The sequence below is a fragment of the Pyxicephalus adspersus genome, chromosome Z, assembly GCF_032062135.1.
Source record: "Pyxicephalus adspersus chromosome Z, UCB_Pads_2.0, whole genome shotgun sequence".
Classification (NCBI taxonomy): Eukaryota; Metazoa; Chordata; class Amphibia; order Anura; family Pyxicephalidae; genus Pyxicephalus; species Pyxicephalus adspersus.
The window spans coordinates 76,839,679-76,855,266 of record NC_092871.1 but is presented as its reverse complement, the minus strand read 5'-3'; the positions used below and the strand labels follow the sequence as shown (position 1 = coordinate 76,855,266).

The following is a 15,588-nucleotide window of genomic DNA, read 5'->3' as shown; positions in this document are numbered from 1 at the left end:
CTCTAACAAATTGCTTCATTATTCTCAACTTTATGTGTAGTGCAGGAAGATTGATTTTTTCTTTGTTAACCATTGGCTCGTTAATGATGTTTGCTGCACCTTTTTTCATGTTTTCCCTTGGAGGCCATGTCACTTTTTTACAGTGATCCTGCTTTGCTCTACTATCCCACAAGCAGATGAAACATGGGTACTTTGTGTATCCACTTTGCTGTCCAAGTAGGAAGTTCACCATTTTTATATCAACATTTATGGACCATTGGTGTTCATGATAGCAAAGCTTTTGTAAAACCATTTTGTTTTGTTGAGTGACCAATTCAAAGTGATGCATAGCAGTTGCCATTATGCAGTAAAACAGATTTCAAACTTCGAGTGTAACAGTCTATGAAAAGCTGCCAGTCTTCTGCTCGGTATTCTGGTACTCCCATATGGGTTAGTAGTCCAGGGATGATACAACAGTACACAAAGTCTCCATCTTCACTGAAATATGGTAGGAGTGTCACCTCTCTTGTCCTATAAATCGTTATTTTAACTTCCGGTCTCAGACAGTTCTTTTCTTGGATGCTAAAAGTTCCAATGATTGTTTTGACAGACTTAGGTCACGTAATAAATCATTGAGCTCTTCTTGGGAGAACTGCTGGTTTGATGAAACACTTACTTTATATTCACTTCCACTGCTAACTTCTGGATTACACTCCCTGTATATCCTCCATGTCAGATACAGGAATATCAGGGAGTGTACTGAACACTGGTATGGGAACATCAGCACCATGCGGCACAGGTCGTCTTGCTGATTCCAAGTCAGGGTATTCTCACTTGTTTTTCTTGTAACAATTGAAACCTTTTACATTTACAGCACAAAAATATGTATTAATACAATTATATATAACAATCATTATGATTATTTTGGGGCTCTCCCCATACCATAGGTACACCAAATTTCAAATTTTTCAGTTTTCTATTTTTCCACTGACTTAGCACTCTACACAAGTTTTGCATACCATATGGGGAGCCCAATACTTATCTTGGTCCTCTAGTTTAATACTAAATTATCCAAGATATTCTTGTTTCACAAATTCTGTAATGTTTCTTCTCTGTTTTTGCTGAGAATATTCACCACAAATGTAGCAAAATACATTGGGATCATTTAAACTGTTACGTACCCGGTAATTTCTGTTTTATTTTCTTTTTAATACCCATACTCAGTGTTAGCCCCCAAATTTTTTTATTAAGGTGGCAAGGAACCCCACTACTTCATGACAGCTAAGTGTTCTCTTTTGTATTGTATAAAAGCCAGGAAAAGCTCACAAACACAATTCAGAAAACTTTTTATTAAATAGGCAAAAAAATGTAAAATAGATATATGTAATCAAGGAATTTATCTTTGCCTTTCCTATTACACACCCCAGAATCACAAAAGTTCATTGATACGGCTCTGGTGACTGCAGATTTACTGACTTATCTCAACAACCAAGAGAATGCAAAAAGTCTCTGAATGGCATGGTAATATCAATGCAGTGTCAGGTGTTTTGCTATTTTTTGCAACTAAAACATAATACCTTGCTGGGATGATATTAGGGGAAGCCAGTATGCTAGGGTATGATGGGAGTGGTACGCTGACTCTAAGTTTGCTTTGGGTCTTTTTTTGCTTAAATTCAGCTCATTTTGAATCTGCTGTAGAATTTTTGGATAATTAGCTAAAATTGACCCATTTACCTCCTTCTGCTATAGCATTTGTGTTTGTATGAACAGTTTGAAGAAATTAAATAATATATATGTATATATGTGTATTCTAATAGAGCAATGTTAATTTGAAGGTGACAGTAATAACGTTTATTGTATGAATAATCTTGTAGCTATGGCAGGATCCAAACTTTCACCTTTTAAATCTACTTTCATTCCAGGATGTCACAGGAACTGTGGATGTGGGCCAAGTGTCAAGTCTTGTCCTCATTACGGATGCCTTTTGGTATCAGAGCCACTCTACCAGTTCTTAGGAAAGGTAAGTTATGCTAAGATAAAAATATGATATTTTTATAGACTCTGATATTATTGATACTTGAAGCCTGAAAGCGTTAGATATGGTAAATATGGTAAAAACAAATTGGTGAAAAATTACCACCTGCACTTCCCACATCCAACACCTCACCCTCCTTATTCGACCAATATCCCCCTTTCCCCATTACTTTTATCCCTATACCTCCCTGCAGCACCTGTCATCAGACATCTGCTTCAGGCTACATCACACAACTTTATTCCTTAAAAGCTATCCATATGCCACAAATAATTTAGATAAATTAGACAAAAACATTGAATTGTTAAAAAGCCATTTAAGCAGAACTCAGCATCCCTAAAGTACCCCTCTTCTTATAATTAATATTATTATCATTATTAATAAACAGGATTTTTATAGCGCCAACATATTACGTAGTGCTGTACATTAAATAGGGGTTGCAAATGACAGATAGATACAGAGAGTAGTGTTGGTGTTCGAATTTGGGTTGTACTTATATTGGACCCGAATATGGCTGTTCGAATTCTGATAGACCCAACCAGAAAAACACAGGATTCAACGGGAAAAATTCAGGCAAAAAATGTGTTAAAAAAAAACTAAATAATTGTAAAGTAATTTATTGAATATTTGTGTTTTTTTTACAGGTTTTCCCACAATGACATTATGATTCCCCTGGCTGTGCAGCCGTGGGAATCCTCCTGTCATTGCGGGATCTCCGGGCACTATAGGTGATGAATGAGGACTATCTGAGAATACATAGTACCGTGTTTCCCCGATGATAAGGCAGGGCCATCAAATAAGACAGCCCCCCCCTTTTTAGGTAAAAATGAAAAAATAACTGTGTACTGTAGTCTTCTTCATGGGTAAATAAGGCATCCCCCTGAAAATAAGCCCTAGAGCATATTTTGGCCTTCAAAAAAAAAATAAGACAGTGTCTTATCATCGGGGAAACAGGGTAGTAGCACAGCGCGGTATCAGCGATCACTGCTGCAGCGCAGTACTATGTGTTCTTGGATAGAGAATCTGATTCCTCTTGCAGCCCTTTAAAGCCCCTAAAAAAACAGAATTCTCACACCATTAACTTCAATAGTTTTTGAATTCGGCATTCCATCACCTGGAGAATTTTTCACTATTCAATTGAATAGCTGTCGAATCAAATAGTGAGATATTCGACCCACACTAACAGAGAGTGACACAGAAGGAGAAGGCCCTGTTCCGAAGAGCTTACAAACTAGGAGATTGTAAACCTTCTCTTAACTCTTATTTAACTTGTCCCTGTACTGTATAATCATATTTCTTAGCGGGTGAAGTCATTACTGGGGCTGCAAAATATCTGTCCTTAGAAGCCAACTTACAGCATTGCCTCTCACACACAGGGCCTGATTTATTAAAGCTCTCCAAGGCTTAAGATGATATAATTTCATCAGTGAAGCTGGGTGATCCAGCAAACCTGAAATTGATCTAGTCCAGGATTGAAAACATTTGCTAACAAACAGCAAATTACTTATAAGGAATCCATTCCAAGGTTGCTGGATCACCCAGCTTCACTGATGAAAGTGTATCCTCTCCAGCCTTGGAGAGCTTTAATAAATCAATCAATATCTCAGCATTTTTTAATGGTCTCTATTTGCATACAGACCTCCTGTGAAATGCTCATATATAAAGTTGTGACTAAATGACTAACAGGAAAGGAAGTGAATAGCTGAAAGGCAAGAGACCAGACAGTACAAATGGGGAAGAGTGCACTGGATGACTCTTACCTGTCCACCAGACAGGTAAGGAGAGAGGCTTAAGATACCCCCTGCAGCTTCTATTGCTTATTGTGTGGTCACAGTGTGCAGGTATATAATACTAATCACTTTTGGCACAGGAAAGAGCTATCTGCAAGTTTCCAAAAAAAGGCAAAGCTAGAGTGAACTATATTATTGAAATGAAAACCACTTATTGGGCCTGATTTGTTAAAGCTCTCAAAGGCTGTCAGTGAACCTGCATGATCCAAAAAACCTGGAATGGTTCTGGTCCAGGATTGAAAACATTTGCTAAAAATAGCAAATGAGTTAAAGAAATTCATTCCAGGTTTGCTGGATCATCCAGCTTCACTGATGAAAGTGTATCTTTTCCTGCTTTGGAAAGCTTCAATACATCAGGCCAATTGTGTTATATCTGATATTTACCTATTAACTGCATACACATTTTTCTGTTTCAATTAGATAGATTTGTGAAATCGATCTTAATACAGAAAAGTAAGTATGTACTTGTAGTTGGTTTCAACGTTTAGATTATAATTAACCTTAAAACGCCAACATATTAAATTGTGCTGTAAGTAGAGGGTGTAGAATAGATGATAAATGTGCAAACTTTATAAATAATGGCACAGGAGAACCCTGCCCAACAGAGCTATAATTATTGGGAGAGAGTTTCCCCAGAGGTGAGTATAATATCACTTCCACTGCGGAGAATGTTCGTCTGGTATATTTGTTGTAATGTCGCTTTAAAGCTGAATAGAGGAAAGCATTACATTTTACATTAAAATCCACCAAAGCTTTGTAGCTAGGCAATTTTTTCTTCATGAAGATTTGTAGTCTTCATTATAAACTGGTACTATGTTTTGCTGACCTTTGCTTCTCCATTTTGTACAGCTGCAGGTAAAGAAGGATCACGTGACTCGATCAGTATTTTTCCCAAACTCATCCCTCCATATAAAAGTGACCACCCCTCGAAGTCATCTCGAACCCATCAGGAACTACACCGGGAACTGCTGCTCACCTACAAGAAGTATGTGTGAAAGCCAGGCTTTCCTGGTCGGAGGATCAGCACAAATAAATCATACAGGGAACTTTTTCTTTCCCCTTTACTGCTAAAAGCCTCACATGTTTAGTTAATATTGATATCATCTACTATTTCTATCCATAGTCATGTCACTAGCTGTCCTTCAAAGAGGCTCACATTTTAATGTCCCTACCATAGTCATATGTCATTAGGTCTAAGGTCAATTTAGAAGAGCGGTCGCCAACCTTTTTGGTCCCACGGACCACTAAAATTACCGGCTCCTGACCACGCATGTGCGGGGAGCGGGGTGTCACTCAAAGGGGGAGAAACCTTCCCCATAGTGGCATCATGATGGCATAATCCTGCTCAGACCTGCGATGGGAGAGTGGGCGGGGTTTTGTCCAGGTAAACAGCCTGCCCACTTTCCTAAACCAGGGATTTGTACTGGGGATATGGTCCGCACCTCTGGCTGGTGCTTCCCCCCAGCGAGGTCCTTCTCCTGACCCTGCTCGGGGGTGCACCGGCCAGAGTTGTGGACCCCCAAAATTTTCTCGCAGACCACCGGTTGGCAACCGCTGATTTAGAGAATGGCCAATTAACTTTTTTTGGAATGTGGGTGGAAACCGGAGTACCTAGAGAAAACACACACAAACACAGGGCGAACCTGCAAACTCCAAGCAGATAGTGTCCTGGCTGAGATTCCAACCTGGGACCTAGCACTGCAAAGGTAATCGTGCTAAACTTTGAGCCACCATGCTTCTAGTTGTTTATTTGCATGCCTAACTATAGTTTATCTACATTTTTACCATTTCAAAACTCCTTATTGCCTAAAATTAGCAAATAGCTCTACCTTACCTATGGGTGACCCAAATATGAAAGAAAACACTGTTGACATTTTAACAGTTTTGTGCTTAAATTAAAACAAGGTATATTTGATAAATTCTGTATGTTTTCAAGAGCCCTTTACCGTATCATAATGCAAAGACGTGTTCATTACTGCATGTAGTTCAGAGGACTGTATGGAGTTTTCAACTGCACCAGCTGAAAAAAGGCTGGGAGAAGAACTGGTAAAAAAAATCCTGCAGTCCTGAAATCGTGCAAATTGCAGTGTATGTCCAGTTATATCCCTAAATTAAACCTGCATCAATCCCTAAACCTAATTCAATCCCCAAGCCGATCACTAACCCTTCTAGAGCATGTCTCAGCTATTTTTTTTACGTTATTCTTGTGGTAAAACTAGCTTTTTCAATCACGGTAATGCCATCACCAGCCTGGTAAAATGATTGCAGGAGCAGCTGCTGGGGGCTTTGTTTCTAGTGTGTAGGCTTTTTCCCATGTACATGTCCCATGAGCCCTATTTATATGAGCAGAGTATTGGCAGATTATTGGGAATCAAGGAAGCAGCATTGTTTTGCTGGGAAAGATATCGATGAATGCATGTGGAATAAGACACAGTGCAGTGGGGGACAGGTCTTCAGTCCAACAGGCAGGATTGACAGCATTTGTTGGGATTTCAGTGCAGAACTGGAGGAAAAAGTAAAGGCTGCACTGTTTGTCCAGTAATTTTTTATTATTCATGAAGCTTTTTGTCTTCTTTGAGGTCAATGTATGGTAGGGTTGCCAGATCAAATACAAGCCACACAGAAGTGAAAATGCTTTTGTATGTGCATATCTGTTGTTTTCCCACATGATCAAAATATATTTACAAATTGTTAATGTTCACAGAAAAAAAATAATTCCAGAATTTCTAAAAATTATCTAAATATGGCATAGTTAGATGGAGGTCTTATTTGCAGCACAATTTATTCTCCTGATGTCTCTTCTTGCAGAGGACTTGTCTTGCACAGTAAGCCTGAACTACTGCGAGTTATGGAGAAGAGGCGGAATCAGCGACAAGAAAGCGACAACACAAAATTGCCACATTGCCCCCTACAGCAAGAGCTGCAGAAGTGGCAGCTGCGACGAGAGGAGGTATAAGGAGAGTATCCCTTTTAATAGCTAAGTCCCATATAACAAAACTGAAATCCAGACAGAAAGATATATATTCCTCCCTAGCCTTGCTTTATAAAAATCCACATTGTCTACACAAAATGCCTTGCAAACCCAAATATTAACCTGTAAAATATCAGTTTTGTCATGGTGATTCATTTAGCCTGTGCAGAAAGCAGAGCTGTGAGAGGGACCCAACAGGTCCTCACACTACAGACTTTGCAAAAAAATATGGTGGATAGAAAGCAAGTCGTCCTGCACAAGAAGAATGAGCAGCAATAACTGGTTCCAATTACAGCAAGCTCCTGCACATATGCAAACTGCAGGAGTTGCTTCATGTTGGATTACTGCACAAATCTGAAACAATTCTCGCCCTTCATATTAAAAAAAATATTTGTAAAGCAGAAACGTTTAATACAGCAGCTACTGACATAGCTTTTAAAAAATGCAATTTGCCAGCCTGTCATGCTGATCCAGTTGCATTGCTTGCTGATCTGGATTAATAATGCAGATCAGAAGCTTTTGACTTCACTGGCTACATTCAGATTGCTTGATTCTGGCTTGTTTCTCTGATATTGAAAATGCCCAATGATCTAATAACATTACATGTAGAGCTTGAGTCAATCAACATCCTATTTCACCATCGGTCCTAAGAAGTACAGTATCTGGAACCAGGATATTGCATTATATTAGGCAGACACTTTTAGTTTAGTTTTTCTAATAGTTTTATTGATGTGATTTAAACATGTATAGTTACTGAGAAGTACTTTTCATATATATAGCCATACTTATTTCTCCAGGTAGAGTGCAATTATCACAAGACCTTGCTAAACATTTTATCCTAATCACATACCTCAATGGTTTACCTATGGACATTATGGGCAGCATGTCAGAAAATATGATGTCCAATCTAGGAGCCTAGATGTCAAATGCAGCTCTTTGGTGCTTAGTGTGCAGCCCTTATGGCCCCTACAGAAAGTGTTCTGTGATAATTTAGGCTTTTGTAAAAGATCTTGTTAAGAGAAATGTCAAATATGACACAGGTAATTTTTAATGTAAGCTAGAAGAATCATAAAATAATAGGTTTGTATTAGCATTAATCTCTATCAGTCAAGTGTTATTTGTCTCCAGTGACTGTCTCCTGAAGCATTTTCCCAAATCTCCATAAACTCTTATTGCATGTTTGCAGTCATTAATTCCTGCAGCATATCTTCATTCTTTAACTATACATAAATCTCTCTTCATCTTTTTTTTTTTTAGTCTGTGATAGCTTTCTGTGGCGTTCACGTTCACAGAATATAAGGTGCGATCAATAGCTGCACTCCAGACCCTCTTTATTTTATAAAAGCAGTTATGCTGTTTGCTTCAACATGAAAATTAGAGATTCTTTCCCTAAAGAACTATCAAGGTCTTCAGAAACATGTTAAGGCTTGTGGAGTTAACACATGAATTGACATGAGGTCATTTGGTCTATTCCTTAGCCAAACCATAATTGTTACCAACAGATACTACAGTGATGCCAAAAAGTAAAAGGAAGTACGGGTGTCTCTAGGACAGGAAGGTACAAACCACAATAAAAATTTCAGGTGTTCTGTAGCATCATCCTTTCTACAGAACATGTGTTTGTTTTTCTCACTGTCCATATTGGAAAGATTAGACACCCACTGCCTAAAATCCTGTTCCAAGTAATTCTCAACCACCTGTAAAGTAGCTAAGAAGAATTCTCAATAATGGGTGCACATGCACCAATAAAAATATGAGAAATTTGTTGGAGAATATAAATGTTATTATTGGGGGTCTTTACGGCTTTTACTCTACAATATTCCTGCTCTAAAAAATAATGGCCCCACTGTATCTAAATATGGAAATTTACTTAGAATTTACTTTTTTGCCCGGAGAGTAATCCTTCTTTAGTCAGCCCCCGCATCCCTAATGGACTGGGTCTCAAATCAATAGACACTTTTATTAAACCAGGTCACTTATATGAGAATAAACTGTCTTGCAAAATTTGACAGGATCTGAGTGGAATGGCTTAAATGACACCATCTGCTCATCTAAATAACTTAAATTTCTCCATACTACACTATGTGTAGTATTGGGACCTGTGAAACACTCTATGCCACTGTATTCAAATGATCTAGTTGTTCAATGTTCTAACTTCTGCTTGTAAATATTCTATACTATTATGCGGAGCCATGTATGCTATAAATGATTTAGAGCCAATTGTTATACCTTTGACCTGTTCTCTTTGCATGTAACTTTAAAGTCTGGTGTAGGCTTTTAAGTGGACCAGTGCCCAGGATATGCTCCCCATAGCATATATCTCCTGATAAAGCAGTTAATTGTACTTTAATTTTTCAGACCCATGGAAATTTACTGGCACTGGACCGTGCATGTGTGGGGAGTCGTGTGTCACTCAAAGAGGAAAAAACTTTCCCCCCATAGTGACCTCATGGTGCCAGAACCCACCCACTCTCCCATTGCAGGTCTAAGCCTTCCCTGAGCCTGCGATCCGTACGTGTGACAGGGTTCCCGGCTCTGGCCGGTGCATCCCCCAGTGGGGTCCTTCTCCTGTTCACGCTTGAGGCTTTTTTCGTGGACCACCGGTTGACGACTGCTGCTTTAAAACTCTGAAATGTTACTCCATTCCATTTCCAGTTTCATTTCCAGTTTTTATTGTTATATGAATTCACAGCTGTAAACTATCTGAAAGCCTACAAGGTCTGATGTAATTTTTGAAAATAATTACTTAGCAGTTTATGCAACTTTGGTGTTCAGTAATGGTTTGTTTCAAAACTCTTTTTACTGCTTGTTCATAATACGCAAGCAGTGTTTGTCTGGACTCAGATTCCTTCCAATGTGTTTAGGAGCTGATGAAAGAGCTATTCCAGATTACTCAAATTCTAACATCAGAAATATTGTTTAATTTTAGGGCAAAAATGCTATGTAATGTGTAATACATTCACAGCGTAACACAGAGATCACCTCCATGACAATGCTTTTAATTGCTTTTTTCTTCAGAAGGATAGAGCCATCTTTGTTCAGGCATCATCCATGGTCGGCATGTACCACTTACACTAAAATACTGGTCCAAAATTGACTTAATTATGAAAATATAGTGCTTGTGCAGTTCTTGTTTGTTCACAAAAATCTGACACTTTATGGTCTTTATGATGCTGCAGTCTGATCACAGGTATAGAAGGGGATAGGGAAATTTCTGCTGCAGACTGACATCATCAAAGCGCAGAAAAAGAAGGTAAAATTAAATATACTGAAGGGCCTTTTTAAAAACTGGACCCTGGGCAGATATAATAAAAAATACATAGAATAATTCAGCTCTATAATCATCAATGCTTCCATATATGTATTACAGCAGGGGTCCCCAACCCCTGGCCGTCTGACAGGTAGGCTGCGAGAGCACGGAGGCCAGCGGTGATAGGTCCGGAGCCCCGGACTATGTCTCCCATACGGATCACAGGCTCAGTGCGGTGGGAGAGTGGGCAATGTTCTGGCATTATGATGTCACTCAGGGGGAAGTTTCTTCTTCTTTGAGTGACACAGGTCCGGAGTCCGTAGATTTAGTGGTCCGCGAGCTGCAAAACAGTATCACGTACATGGTATCTAAAGTATATTACATGATATCCTATTATTATTATACAGTATTTATATAGTGCAATCATATTACGCAGTGCTGTACAAAGTCCATAGTCATGTCACTAGCTGTCCCTCAATGGGGCTCACAATCAAATGTCCCTACCATAGTCATATAGCATTAATACAGTCTAGTCAATAATGAGGGGAAGCCAATTAACCGACCTGCATATTTTTGGAGAGGGGGAGGAAATGGGAGTACCCAGAGGAAACCCATGCAAACACAAGGATAACCTGCAAACTCCTTACAGATAATGTCCTGGCTAAGATTCCAACCTGGGACCTGGCGCTTACCTCCACCGTGCTGCCTTGTATCTTATTGTACTGTATATTATCCTTTACTACCTGAAAATAGTAGCTTTGGGATCGAAGGTGAATATTGCAGCAAAAGCTGTTTTTTTTTATTTTTATTAGTCTAAAGGGCCAGCCACATATGGTTACAGCATTGGTACATTTTTGGTTGTAGTTTCTACTTTGTTTTTCCATAGACAGTCCAAAGGTTAAAATAACAAGAATTTTGTTTCCGCTCTGGTTCTTGGCATTGCAGAGGCAGCAGGAATCAATCAAGTGTGAACAGCCTGTTCCTGTAGTCCATGAGTTCATAAAAGTAAGGGAGAATCTCCGGAAATCCACAACAAGGGATGTGCAAAGCCCTCCACCTCCTGTCAGTTGAACTCACCTCTTAATTATATTGAACAATTTATCTATAGGATTCAACTGTTCCCATTGTTCCATATGGGATACACAATGACTGATGTCCACACTGTGTACTAAGAAGGAAAACTACTAAAAAGACAAGAGGACATACATGGAGGTCACCATTCAAGAACCCTAACCTGTTCAGCATTTGTGTTTTTGACCCTTTAGCTGAGGATCATTAAAAGTGTCCATATATTCTGATGCATGGGACAAAATATTCTGATTCTTCTATTAATTGATAAGAATGTAGTAAATGGGGTTATCATGACAAAAATGTCCTGTAAATTAGTCCTGTAGATTTGAATTTCTTTCTCTTGGTATTGGTGAAAATGTATTTTGTATCTGTCTTTTGTATTTTAAAGAAAGGCAGAGTGTTCCATTGTCACCAAAAAACATTAAGAATTAAATATGATGATCAACAACAGCTACACATTTTATTTGTACCTTTAAAATATATTTATTTTCACCTGTATAGAATTTGGAGTTACATACACTTTAATGCATGTATTTTAAATAAACGTTTTGCTGTGACAGGTCCACAAATATAAATAGATAATTGCTTTTGTTACTAAACCAGCTAGATTAGACTCCTTGAAGATACTGAGGTTTCTTTTAAAGCATACCTCTTATACTCTGTGCACAGATGCAAAATTATGTCATAATGATCATGGTAGTATGATAATTATGTGAAAATGTATTATCACGTACAGAGACCTCAAACCAGTATTTAGGCAATACTATGTAGAACTAATGTATGTGAAACCTAGGAATTATGGAGCCATTGTACCGACTTTACACTCTTTATAATTCTTTCAGTCTTTATAATATGTTACATATCAACCAATTCACTCTACAAAAAGAAAAGAGATTGAGAAAACTAATTTTGTTTTGTAGAAATACTGTGCCTTTATAATATCTAAATGTAAATAATAAAAGTGTGTAAATACTTTACAATCTTTGTTTCTAGAAATTAATTGAAATTACCAATGCAAAGTTTAGAAGGTCTTTAAAAAGAGACCATATTACCTTTTCCATTCAGGGTCTGTATAATCCTCACCTGCAACAGAGCAAGGAGAGTGCCAAAAAGGTGGGTCAGGTAGTGGATATACTATATATCTTGTCACTCCCACTTTCCCACCATAGAACTATGGGATCTTGAAGACTAAAATCATTTTCACTGAAAATCTTTGTAAAAAAAATCACTAATAGTCCTGGTACCATACTGAACGCCTCCATTTAACCCCATTGAGTTTCCTACAGGAAATAGAGATGTAAGATTCCACCAACTGCAAAATACAGCATACCATCTGAAATATGGCAGAACAGAACATACATACATACAGACCATACAGGGCTACAGTTGCTCCATGACCATGCTCAATATCTATAATACAAACATAAGACTAGGAAAACCCTAGGCTATGGAGTAAAACTGGTCAAATTATTGATACCTTGTAGATATTTCAGGGTTGCACTAATCTAAAACATATGTTAATAATGTATTATGAGGGTTTTATTAGTAAATTGAATAATTACATGACTATTTTTGGTATCTACATAGTTACATACTTTATTGATGAGATTATAGATGGTAGGTTTCTTTCCGATTTCTGTGAGATATAAATATTGGAATGTTCTCACAAATGCTTGTCATGGCCAAAGTACAGATAGCACCTGTTAGCAATCTGATATTGTCTATATTGAGCCGATGGCAAACAAGTTCCTGGCAAGAAATATTAGACCTTTTATTCCTGTCCCAATAAGACAAGACCCCACATATGGTCACCTGTGGAGGTAAGCCCAACAACTGAATATACATGTAAGAATGTTTTGGTTAGTTGCACCATTTATAGTGATAACAAATGACAATGTTATACTACAAAAAGGGTTTAGAAAGTCCTATAAAAGAGGTATATGATGAGCATGGAGGGAGGCCCAGACAGAGACGAGAGGTATGACCCATGGAGAGGACAGAGAATTGAAGGTAATGGTATACAAAGGCCTTTTCTTTGATATCGTTATTATTTGTTATATGCATTGTATATGCATTTGTATTATGTAACTCTTTTTCTGCACCTGCACAATATAAGCATTGTACACCCAATTGTTGTGTGTTTACTGCTTTGCTAACAACCGCCTTAGAATTTACAGGAGGAATTTTTTATTAGTGAATTATTATTCATATTATACTGGATATTATCCTCAATAATAATCATATTTCCTTAAACCCTTCTGCTTATTAAACTGCCATTTATTTATTTGTTCCTATGTTGTCTCATTTCATTCTGGGGTTTTTAAAATGAAAACTCACTTGGCAATGCAACTCTCTAAAAATCTATCCCTGCCCCCCCTCCATTTTTATGGTTTAATAATTTTAAATAAAGAGGTAAACCCTTTTAAAAGAAATAACTCTCCAACAGATGCTATGGTTAAAAACAATACACCTTTCCCCCCATTATTAATTTACCCTATAAATTATTATTAAACCCTTAAACCCCCAAACTCTGCAATCCAAATGGTAAAACTCAGAATCGCAATCAAAACATTTTAATACTAATCATAATCTTTCTCCTGAATCATTCTAAATCACCTTACTGACCACAGCAGGTACTACGTTTTACAGACATCACACCCAATGTCAGAGTTCCTTGGTCTTCATCCGGCCCAGTTCCTTCTCTTACAGAATCAGAAGTATTTGGACTGGCAAATGCACCAGAAGTGGGGATTCACCCAAAACAATAAAAGAACAGAAGCAACACTTCTACCCTACCCTTAGTACTCTTTACCCACTTCCTCACCCTCAATAGGAGCATTACCATTACTAGAAGTTCCCTAAAACTCCACAATTTCATCAAGGGCTGCACTAATATTTTCTGTTGTAGCTCCCAACACTGGGTCAGTGGTGTCCACCACCTTGCTCCCCTTCACCACTGGTGTTTGTACCCTTTGCACCCCTGTAACAGCCATTGTGTATATATGTTTGTCTGAGAAATAGCTCAATAAACTCATCTATCCACCATCCCTCGCTTATCACTGCCATATTCACTCCCACTTTTTGCTTCCATTTTCTCTTCTGGAATTTCACCCTACTCTTTTCAGCCACGGATCCACAGCCCTCCTGTGGGTCTTCTTTCCTCCCTGTACTTACTCCACCTTACTATTGCCCCTTTTCCATCGTGCCTTTATATATACCTTTTGGACAGGTGATGTGTTAAATCTTTGTTTTTAAAGAGCTCAGGGGTATGCAGATAACTACACTTCCTGATGATCAACTACACTGGCAGCAGGGGGCACACTATCCAACACCCCTGAATGTGTCAGATTTTAGCAGAGATCTCAGATCTTGCTTTTACAACATCAGGAGAAGAAGAAAGAGACAGCTAAATAAAACATGGATGAAATCACATGACATGATATCCAATGCAGAGGTCCCAGGGTAAAAACACAATTCTGCATTTTCTGGGCTTGTAAGTTTATGTTCCCTCTGCAAATGAGCATTCAAGGCAGTGTTTCTCAAGCAGGGTTTCTCCAGAGGCTGCTAGGGTTCCTTGTGCCTCTCTGGTCAGTTTAACAGACACCAATGATCTTTTTAGCTATATATAGGGGGGGGGGGGGATTTTTCCCATTGGCCATGTGTGAGCTGTGGATATAGTAATTATATCAGGGGTTTCCTAAGACCTATGAAGTTATTTGAGGGGTCCCCCCCATTTTAAAAAGGTCAAGAAAGGCTGATATAAGTGGCCCATGGGCAATTGTTTTTTTTATTAGCAGATATAAGGTGCTCTTTACCATCGTTGCATTGCAGTAAGACACACTTTAATGTGTTTCTTAACCAACCTCTTAGATTGTAAGCTCTTCGGGTTACTCTTCTCCTCTTGTGTCACTGTCCTTAGCTGTCTGTCATTTGCAACCCCTATTTTATATACAGTGCTGCATAATATGATGGTGCTATGAATACTGTTTATTATTAATAATGCACCAAGCAGATGTGAAGCCAAACTTCTCATTCTATAGAACAACTACAAGCAATGCCCCAGGATTTATTAATATTATTATATCATTATTATTATTAAAGTGGAACTAAACTCAAAATAAAAAACACACCTTTAATCCTGCAGATCCGTCTACCTGTCAGGAGGTTTCTTTGTTTGTGTCCCTCGTCATCTCGGTATCCGTCTTCGGCCCGGTGCAGACATCTTCTCTCTTCTCCCAGGTTTTTCTTCCTGTATCACCCGACTGGCACGTAGGCACAAGATCGGGTGACGTAGATAGGAAAAAAAAGATTGCTGATCTCACTGTGCATGCATGAGAAATTCCTCCATTAACCACCTGAGCGTTATACTGATTTCTAGATTTCTGTTCCAAAAGCGTCACAGGTTTTCATGAAATTTTTTTTTTTAAATTGTAGACCTGTAACTTACAGAAATATGTCCGAATAGGGTTCTAGTAGATATCATGAATATAAAAAA

General features: G+C 38.3%; 1 protein-coding gene across 1 annotated transcript in view; it reads left to right on the top strand.

The window, feature by feature from the left end:
- Positions 1–7,987, top strand: part of LOC140343335 (actin-associated protein FAM107A-like) — a 13,997-nt gene extending 6,010 nt beyond the window's left edge. Inside the window, exons 2-4 of the mRNA XM_072429975.1 lie at positions 1,902–1,999; positions 4,651–4,786; positions 6,610–7,987. Of these exons, the coding sequence (XP_072286076.1) occupies positions 1,903–1,999; positions 4,651–4,786; positions 6,610–6,757 (381 nt within the window). The 5' untranslated portion in view covers position 1,902 and the 3' untranslated portion in view covers positions 6,758–7,987. The remainder of the gene's footprint in view (positions 1–1,901; positions 2,000–4,650; positions 4,787–6,609) is intronic.
- The last annotated feature ends 7,601 nt before the right edge of the window (positions 7,988–15,588 follow it).